Source organism: Anolis carolinensis, chromosome 6 (genome assembly GCF_035594765.1).
Source record: "Anolis carolinensis isolate JA03-04 chromosome 6, rAnoCar3.1.pri, whole genome shotgun sequence".
Classification (NCBI taxonomy): domain Eukaryota; kingdom Metazoa; phylum Chordata; class Lepidosauria; order Squamata; family Dactyloidae; genus Anolis; species Anolis carolinensis.
In genome coordinates, this window is record NC_085846.1 from 84,235,665 (window position 1) to 84,246,416 (window position 10,752).

The window sequence follows — 10,752 nt, forward strand, 5'->3', positions numbered from 1 at the left end:
CAGTCAAGGCATACAGCCTCCCTGCTGGCAGTTTCGCACCTTCTGCCAACTTGATGGCGCAATCATATGGCCTGTGCGGTGGTAATTTGTCCGCTTCTCTTTTACAAAATACATCAGAGAATTCCCCATACTCAGCAGGCACTCCCTCCATATCAGCATGAGTAACGTTTAGAGTGCAACAATCCTGCCTCTTTAAGATCACTTTACGTGTTGCCCAATCCACTTGTGGGTTTACTACAGCTAGCCAATCCATCCCCAGGATCACATCATATCGAGGCAAGCTCGTAATATCCCACACAAACGTTCCCGTTACTCCCTGCACCTCCCACGTTACTGCTGAGGTTTCCTGGTTAACCACCCCAGTCTCCAGCAGTCTCCCATCTGCTCCCTCCACCCACACGTCGCATGCCTTGCGCACTCTAGGAATGCCATGCTTCTTAGCAAACTCAATATCTACATAGGAGACCGTAGCTCCTGAGTCCAGCAGTGCCAGAGTAGAAACAAGTTCCCTTCCCCCAACAGATAATGTAATGGGTACGAAAACATGCTTCCTCCCCTCAGTTGACTGCTTGAGGAGCCCTAGTGCGTTGGACTCACGTCGCACTAGGGCTGGCCTTTTCCCGAAAGCTGGGAAGGTTTCACATTACAATTTTTGGCAAAATGCCCAGCATTCCCACAGTACAAACACAAGCCCAGCTGCCTCCTACGGCTCTTTTCCTCTGTAGACAGTTTTTTAAAGACCCCAAGCTCCATGGGCTCTTCCCCCATCACCACAGGTGCCCTGGTTACATGCATGGGTGGCGCACACATTGCTTTTGAGTGTTTACGAGCCTCGAACCTTGCGTCTAAACGCAGCACCTTAGCTACTAAGGCGTCCCAGCTTTCAGCCGGCTCCAAGCGTGCTAATTCATCCTGGAGCATATCACTTAACCCGGCAGTAAATAAAAGCATGAATGCATTCTCCCCCCAATCCAGCTGGTGGCGATACAGGTTAAACTTATTTAAGTAATCCAAAACAGTCCCCTTTCCCTGTTTCAACCGATACAGAGCCCACCCAGCGTTCTCCGTGCGGAGAGGATCCCCAAAAGTATCAGTTAACAACTTTTTGAAATTATTCAAATTGTCCTTGACTGGGTCATTTCCCAAAATTAAATTAGTGGCCCATTGTCCTGCGGGACCGGTCAACAAACTCAAAATAAAAGCCACCTTGCTAGTGTCAGTAGGAAAAGCATGAGCACTGAGCTGGGAAAAATAAAGCTCCACTTGTGCCAAAAAGGTTGGCAACTTGCACCTGGTTCCGTCAAAGCGTTCAGGAGTCAAAACATGTCCTTTCACAGCAAAAGCTGTTTGGCTTACGGTAAAGGCCGTTTGCAATTGGTCTACTTTGGCTCTTAACTCATCCATCGTCTTCCTGACGGGTTTATTGCTGCAATAAACTTTTTATGGGCGTCAGGCAATCTGTCAAGGACAGAACGCCACAAGATTCAAAGTAACAGAGTTTATTAGATTACAGAACTCAAAAATGCCCGTAAAAACACAAGGGCCAGGCAATTTTTGCCTTTAGGAGCAAAAAGGGGACAAAAGTAAATGTTCAAAAGATAAACCGGATTAAACCGGAGTTTAATCCGGGTAAAAACAAACTGCTTGCTTCAGCCTAGGTATTAACAGAACGAAAGCCAAGGAACAAAAGATACAAAGAATGCAACTAATTGGCAGCAGATTCCTCTCTGCTGCCAGCACTGTGCTTAGAGTAACTTGCGTCGCTCCCACACACACACAGTAGACAGGATCTCCAACACGAGCAATTCAGCCAAGGATTGTAGAAGTAGAGTAGACCAGTTCCGTTCCGTAGATCAAAGCCAGAAGCAGACGTTTGTAGTTTTTCCAAGTCCAAGAAGGGGGGAAGACAAGCCGTGGTCAGTTCAGTCCGGGTTCTCAAAGCAGGAGATGGCGTCCGTCAGAAAGACGACGGAAGGTCAAGCTAATAAGAGTAAGCACAGGTTTGCACAAACAAATGCCCACACAATCCCTCCCGCCGTCTGACCCTGGATTCCAATCAACTTACGTCTCAGCACAGGAAAGTACACAAGTCTTCAGGGAAGCGTCCCACACACACACGGATCCCAAGCGTTTGCCCAGATTACCTTGCCTGACGCAATTTGCAATTGCTCCCAAGCCCCATTTTATGCCAGTTACAAATCTTCATCACTGTCAGCTGTCCTCCTTAACCCGGGCGTTTCCTCATCACTTTCCTCGTCAGAGCTGGAACACCTCTGACTACGCCCAACAGCATCTCCAGCTGTGGATCCCGTCCCATCCCTCCAGCTAAGCCATGGGTCTAATCCTGAAGGTCCCCATTCATCTTCTGCCCCATCATGGCCAGTGGCCCCCAATTCCTCCCTTACCCGAGTCCAATCCATCTCATCCTCCTCTGAGCTAACCAGCCCCTCCTCCATTCTCTCCGTAAACCCTTCGAAAGATTCTTCGTCAGATGGTGCTGCAAATATGTCTCGCAGTCTTTTTCTCTCTCGCTCCTCGAGAGTATCTGACTCCCGAGGAGTCTTACGCCCACGTCTGTCAGTAACAGAGCCATGAGGCTCAATCATAACAGGTTCTGCTCTCATAAATTAGAGCATACAAAGATGCTCCATACAGAGAGAGTGGATTGCTCCTGCTGCTATGTGAGGATAAATATTCATGGTAGGTAGGTACCAATGTTTCAGTTTCCTAAATGATACTATAATCGCAAGATGCTACTTTCCTTAAACTAAGGGTTTTTTTAAAAAAAAAAATCCATGATTTGCCTGGTTACTGATTTTGCCTTGCTCATCGGAAATTTTTAAGGAAAAGCTGGCATAGTGTTTAAATTCAGCAACATATAGAACAACTGTAAGGTCACAGATTATAGAACTGCTTTTTAACGTTTTATATATAATTATAAATGTATTGATAGTCCAGAAAAAATGAACTTCTTGCATATTTCAGAAACCATTTTTTAATATTGCCTTACAGCAGGAGTCATACCTGATGATACAGGTGCTGAATGTGGCGAGTCATTGATTAGGACAAGTGTTTGCTGCAGCAGATAACAATAAGGCAAGAGGCTTGTTAGTTTTAGTAAAGCAACTGACTCCAGTAAGGATAAACATTAACTTTATTAAGAAGAAGGATAATTTACCAGCTATGCAAGTATGGCTGCAGTCTCCTCAGTAACTAGTAAGTTCTGAGCTTTCCATTCAGGAAGATGATACCATAATGTTATGACAAAACGTGGGGAAACTGTTTTTTTTTTAATATGATCTCTGAATCACAAAAATGGAGTTTTGTGCCTGCACAGAGAACTCTCCCAGAACATTTTCTGAGCTGAGAAATTTTGGTAGGAATCCCATCCTCAATCTCTCATGCGGAAGTGTGTCTCAGCTGTCTTTTCTTAATTCCTTTCTGTCTAGTGCTTTAGCAGCATTGAACAGCATGTCTTCATGAATTAATGAATCATCAAGATACACTGTGTGGTTTTCTTCTATTTAGTTTAGAAATCTCTTTTGTTTTTCCCTACACCCTTCATTATTTACAACGACATTGAGTGACATACTGAGCACTTAGGAAGGTTCATAAGACCCAATCTTGTCCAATTTGTAAAGTTCTGATGAACATAGGCAGGTTACTACAGTTGGCTGTCCAGTAAAAAAATTGAACTTAGAATGTCTGGTGGCTTAGGACTCAGCGGTCAACTATTGCACTGCCACCTTTGAAAAAATCCTCTCACATTGAGCCATGGCTTTGAATCCAACCTTGGATCTAATCACATGGTTTGCTTCTGTAGACTCTGCAGTGCCAGGTGCCTCTGCAACATCATAGCCAGTCTTGTTTTTGCAGTCTTTCTCCTTGGACCCCCCCTCCCACATACACACACCCACACTAGACAGGTATTTGGATACAATGATTCAATAAAATATCTTTTTCAAAGTAAGGAAGCGGAGGCTACTAAGACAAAGAAAGTAAAATCAGAAGCTGGGTCTTCAGCTATGCCTGAGGCGTCAACCCCTCTTCCCTTGGTAGCGGCCTCCTTGATACGTCCTAGAATAATAGAATCATAGAGTTGGAAGAGATCTCATGGACAATCCAGTCCAGACTTTGCTTAAAAGCCTCCAAAGAAGAAGCCTCCACCACAAATAATACTTCTGTTATTTTGTTTCAGACATTGTAGCAATCATTGGCTGCTTCATCAGTACTAGCTGATTCTGGAAATCTGTGCATAACCTGTGGATACAGATCTTATTTCATTGGTGTCATTTGGAATTGGCAGGCATAGATTTCTGTGTCGTTCCCTGATAACCTCTGTATGGGATCCTGTTCAAGGGAGGAGATTTAACAGGAATCTCATATGCATGAGACCTCTCCTTTGCTCCCACTCTGTCAGGAGAGGCTTCGATAATCACATTCCAGACATCCTTCCTGTGCTCAGTCACCTTGGCATTTGGATAACCATTATTCTAGGTCTCCTTTCTGTCATCAGAGCAATTTCTACTTTTCCTTTCATGAGATAGGTATGTTTACAACAGTGGGGAACAAGAAATGTGCCAAGTATTACAGGAGAGCAGGAATGAAGTTTCATTCCATGGACAATGTTTCCTATGTGTCCAATAGTGCTCTTTTTTATAGCTTTCCTCTTGTGAAGGCATAGGGGACTAGGTCAGATTGCGTCCTGATAGCTCTGCGTGATGGCTATATCAACCATGGTTAACCATGCTCTTTCTGTTTTCTCATTGGCTTTTGTTCCAGACATTGATGTCTGTTGTCTTAGCAAACTTAACGGCTTTGCACATTATGGCATGGAGGATCATACTTTCCCTTGACACATGTAGACCATTTTACAAGAAGCGAGGAAGCTTTCCACTTTTTGCTCTTACTCAGCAAAGTAGAATCAGTTCTTTTCCTTCTTTTGTGACTCTTTTCTGCCCACTGGTGGTCTCCATTCATCATATTTTGTGCTTTTTACTACACTGAGAACATTTGGCCTATCTAGTCACACTAAATATTAGGCTTGCTCTTGCTAAGGCATCCCTCTCCTCAGACATCTAGTGAAGCAATTCTTTGCTGATGATTGATTTGTGTTTATTTACCCTGAAGATGGTACTGTGACTACAACCAGATGGGCAGGACTGTTGGCAGCTCTCCCTGGTGACTCAGATTTTCGCCAAGATTATGCCATGCTGTGGCCTGATACTTCCTTTTCCCTCAAGATTGATGTTCCACTATTCTACAACAGGATTTGGAACAGCCAACATTCATGCAAAATACCTCAACATGATTAGAGAGAGAATTACATTCCTTAGATGTAAGAAGGGCATTGACTTTCTTTGTCAATCACAGAGTGATCTTTCATAAGCACTCACAATGCTTTATAATATATTCTGGACACAATGTCAGCCTGCCAGTCTCTTTCCAAAGATCCTTGAAGTAGTAATGCAGACTATTATATTGACCTGTGAGCTCTCCCATTTTTTGATTCTGAAAAATCTTAAAGACCATTCTTCAAGAATAGTGGCAACTTCCTTTCTGAACAATTTTCTATTGCCAGAGTTGGGCAAAGTTACTGTGTTCTGTTTGTTTCACATTAGTATGTGGATGTGTGGGCGAGAATTGATATCTTCTTTGGGCACGCAGCCCTATTATCCCTGCTCTCCTGACATGAAGCTGCCTTCTAGGAGTCAGTATATTTAATCATCATTGGTGCGAACTAAAGAGACCATGAGGAAGAACAGGATGCTTCCCTGTAACTATGTTTCTTCAAGTGGTCACCTGTGAATTCATAAAAGTCTTCCTCTGCTCTTTTCACATTGGCTTGGAATGTGGTGGACACAGAATTGAGCAAAAAGTTATGAGGCATGCTTGAGCATGCATTACGAGGGAGTCAGGATACACTTCCCATCAAAATCACTCAGTTGTAGAATGTTTTAAGAAAGACTGTGAGGTACAATATCCCATTTGTGTGACTTTGCATATGACTGCTCAAAGCACTACAGTTACAGATAAGTGACCTGTTATTTGACTCCTTGAAGAAAATTTTCCTTTGTAGGTGAAAATAAAATAATTGAGATTGGAGACTTCAAGCTTTTCACTAAAATGAATTGTGACCCAGAACAGATAATGGATTCTTTCATTGTTTTGGTGATAATTTTCTCTAATTATATCGTCTGTACTTCTCCACATCATTAACAGTGAACACAACTAGTGTGTGCTACATGGTGTCCTTAAGTCTGTTATACATAGTATAAAAGCACTGCTACTGTAACCTTATCACTTCACACAGTTGTATGGACAGTATTTAGACTGGTACACTTGTATATTACAGAGGTCCGGATCAATGTCAGGAAACTGTGTTTTGAAAACATGCCATACATTTTGTTCATGTTTAGGTGTTTTCTAAAGCATGGTGATCTTAGCGGATCATTCATTCGCTTCATGTGGCTGCCATTTCAGAGAGTTCAGTAGCTGGAATATGTTATTATCCAAATGGACAACTTTAGAACAATCTCGGTTGCTCTGTATTGAGTTAAATTTGTGAGGAAAAGTACGTACCTGTCATAAATATTCAATATTTGTGCAATGCAGTTGGCTTGGAGTGCACACAGTGCTGCTTCATAATTTATTAAGGTGTTAATGAAAGGAGCAGATATTAATGAGGGCAAAATGAAACTGAAACCAAGATGCTTTGAAATTATTGCTAATTACAAGTTGGGTGTTCAACAGCAAAAAGGACTTCTTACATTTTGCTAGAAAATGATTTTATTGAAAACTGCTTGGATTCATTTTTATCACCATTTTATTGTTTTAGTGGATAAGTGTGTATTAGTTATTGTATTAAACTGTCCCAAGTCTATGTATATAAAAGGATAAAAAATTTCGGCCTAGGACAAAACAACAAAACTACACATCCCAGAAACACTAAACTTGGCAACACAACCCCTCATCCATGCCTCTACATTCATACAACAAAACGAAAAGAAAAAGTCCTAATTAGGGGAAGAGGAATAATAGTTTTTTATCCAATTGCTGCCAGTTACAAGGCTAAACTCTGCCCACTTGGTCTCCTAGCAACCTATTCAGCCCAGGGGACAGGCACAGTTAGGCCTCAGGCCTCCTCCACACTGCCTATAAGATACAGATTATCTGATTTGAACTGGATTATATGGCAGTGTAGACTCAAGGCCCTTCCACACAGCTATATTACCCATTTATAATCTTATATTATCTGCTTTGAACTGGAGTATCTTGAGTCCACACTGCCAGATAATTCACTTCAGTGTGCATTTTATACAGCTGTGTAGAAGGGGCCTCATATAATCCAGTTCTAAGCAGATAATATAAGATTATAAATATACAGTAGAGTCTCACTTATCCAACATAAACAGGCCAGCAGAACGTTGGATAAGTGAATATGTTGGATAATAAGAAGGGATTCAGGAAAAGCCAATTAAACATCAAATTAGGTAATGATTATACAAATTAAGCACCAAACATCATGTTATACAACAAATTTGACAGAAAAAGTAGTTTAATACGCAGTAATGCTATGTTGTAATTATTGTATTTACAAATTTAGCACCAAAATACCACAATGAATTTAAAACATTGACTACAAAAACATTGACTACTAAAAGGCAGACTGTGTTGGATAATCCAGAACACTGGATAAGCGAATGTTGGATCAGTGAGATTCTACTGTAATATGAAATAATTACTGTGGTAATCCAGTCCAACCCAATTCTGCCATGGAGGACACAATCCAAGCACGCCCAACAGATGGCCACCCAGCCTCTCAATAATAATAATAATAATAATAATAATAATAATAATAATAATATGATGATGATGATGATCATACAATCCTAAGGTTAGGAGACACCCCTAAGGATCAACCAGTTCAACTTCCTTTTACCATGCAGGACGACACAAACCAAGCACTCCTGACAGATGGCCATCCAAGATCTGCACAGTAATAATACAAATCGAATCATAGAATCAGACAGTTAGGAGAGACCCCTAAAGGCCATCAGTCCAACCCAACTCTGCCATTGGACGATACAATCCAAGCACTCCCAACAGATGGCCAGCCAGCCTCTCAATAAGAATAAGAATATCATACAATCCTAAGGTTAGCAGATACCCCTAAGGATCATCCAGTTCAACTTCCTTATATCATGCAGGAGGACACAATCCAACCACTCCTGACAGATGGCCATCCAATATCTGCACAATAATAATACACATTGAATCATAGCATCAGACAGTTAGGAGACACCCCTAAAGGCCAGCCAGTCCAACCCAATTCTGCCATGCAGGACACAATCCAAGCACTCCCAACAGATGGCCACCCAGCCTCTCAATACTAATACTAATAATAACAACAACAACATCATCATACAATCTTAAGGTTTGGAGTGACCCCTAAGGATCATCCAGATCAACTTCCTTCTACCATGCAGGAGGACACAATCCAAGTACTCATAACAGATGGCCATCCAGCCTCTACATAATAATGATGATGAAGATGATGATGATGATGATAATAGAAGCATAGAATCCAAGAGTTTGGAGAGACCCCTAAGGGCCATCCAGCCCAACCCTTTCTACTATGCAGCAGGACACAATCCAAGCATTCACAACACATGGATACGTATAAATACTATACAATACTACACAGGGACATAGACCCCCTCTACCCTCACCACTTTCACAGTACACAAACAACCAAATGCATACTAAGCATAAAGACAACCATACAACAGACATTCAATAGCACCACTACCTCAACAAGTTCTCACCAACACCACCAGACAATGCCACAGCAACGAGTGGCCGGGCACAGCTAGTGTTTTCTAAAGTAGGATATAAATGTTTGAAATGGCTTGCAAAGTATCACTGAACACAAGGTTAGAATGTAGGAAATCATGCTTTGAATGGCTGATCTACAACTCATTCTTATTAGCACTGTGATAGGTATAGTGTTTCCTATTGCTTAATTAGAATAGAAGACTGGTTATGCTCCATGATGTTGACAGTTTCCATTAGTGGCTGGATCCTTAGCCTCAAAAGAGCGCTTTCTATTCTTGTTCCTCCAAAATCACATTGAAAGCACATTGAAAGCACTCTAAGATAATCTGAGACATTTCTTTTAATGTCTTTTATTATTTAGATGCCAATTCATGTGGTGACTAGTCCAGATGTAGAATTATTGCAGTCCTGCTTTGAAACTCTGAAAAGCCAGTGCCGTTGATTGTAATGCGCATCTCAATTTTGAGGTGCACATTTCCAAAAAATGGATTTCTCAGCTAGGTGCAAGCAGAAGCGATAGCCTTCTGCTTCCAGCCTCGGCTTTGCGGGGGGGGGGGGGGGCTGCTTTGCCTCTCAGTTGATGAGAGACAAGGCGGAAGCTGGGGAGGGCCTTTTTCTCCTCCCAGCTGAGAAAAGATGGACAAGCTGACTGGGAGGGAAGTGGTACCACCTCCACTGCCCATGCCAATAATGGCGAACTGGCCAGCCTTGGCTTGGTGGAGGGGCATGGCTTCTCAGCTGGCCTCAGTCAATGCTTCTTCACCAGGCTGAGGCTGGTGAGTTCACTAGTCTCAGCCTGAGGGAGGAGCATAGACAAGGCGTAGGTGTGCGATTGTAATGCGCCATTGAATATAATGCACATCTAAGCAGTTTAGCTAAAAAAAAGTGTACAATACATTTGAGTAAATACAGGATTAAGCTTCAAAAATATACAAATTCCATAACTTCCAGAAAATGATTTTTCCCTTACATCCTTTAGCTTTGCAGATCTTCATGTTTATGATAAATGCCTATGTTTCTATAGCAGAAAGGCATAAATAATGTCTACTGCAAAACTATCAATTGGTTGGTTTCCTAACACACAACTATGTAATTTCTTATGGAGTTCTTGAATTTATTATTGTGTTTAAAAGTTGACTTTGGAGGGAATGTATGTTTACATTTCTGCATCGTTGTTGAGTTTACCTGAGATTTTGGCTTGGTTTTAATGTCTGTAGTTTCATTTTTAATACTTGGTGGTGTCAATTCATGTACTTAATGTAGAAGTAATGTATTACCTCTTAACTAATATTTCTAAATAACAACAGGCCAGCAAGCAAAACATCTTACGTCATAACATCCAGTTTTCTAGTTTTGTCAGATTTGTTTCCTTTTTTGTTCTTTTGCCTTCATCATTTTTGTTTCAGTCATCTTTTTTTATTATTATTTTGTCTTATCCATCTTTAATTCTAGAACAACCAGATAATGCTAATGACACTACTGAATCGGGCAGCTTTGTCATACCCGAGATAAGTGTCACAAATGTGGCTGGAGAGAGAACCGGGAATGGGGAAAAAAGCAGAGCACCCGCAGAGAGTGATGCTCCGCATATACAGGGTGTACAGGAAACGCCTACCGATCCTAGAGTTGACAGCAAAAGCTTGCCAGAGATCAGGAGGCAAAAATCTGTAAGAAAAATAATGGAGGATGGAATAAGCTCACCTGGCAGAGTGCAATTTTAGCAGAGCACTGTGTAGCTACACAGAAAGGTATTGATTGAAAAGGTCATCTCTGCATGTTTGAAGGATTTGCAGTATACAATAAATGATATTTGCATGTAACCTTTTAACAAGACACAACTGCATGCGTTGCACATAGAAGAAATTCTCTCTGTGCCGAATACATTAATAATAGCATGCCGGTAGCAAAGAAGTT

General features: G+C 41.6%; 1 protein-coding gene across 6 annotated transcripts in view; it reads left to right on the top strand.

Moving 5' to 3' along the window:
• hycc1 (hyccin PI4KA lipid kinase complex subunit 1) overlaps nucleotides 1-10,752 on the top strand; it is a 49,099-nt gene that overhangs the window by 33,305 nt on the left and 5,042 nt on the right. The window contains exon 11 of one of the 6 annotated variants that reach the window (XM_062957428.1): nucleotides 10,291-10,505. The exons of 3 other annotated variants lie outside the window; for them this stretch is intronic. In XM_062957428.1, coding sequence (XP_062813498.1) covers nucleotides 10,291-10,505 — 215 coding nt within the window. Of the gene's footprint in view, nucleotides 1-3,012; nucleotides 3,097-10,290; nucleotides 10,587-10,752 lie in introns of all 6 variants that reach the window. 2 more of the 6 variants (XM_008112643.3, XM_062957430.1) reach the window with 2 other exon arrangements.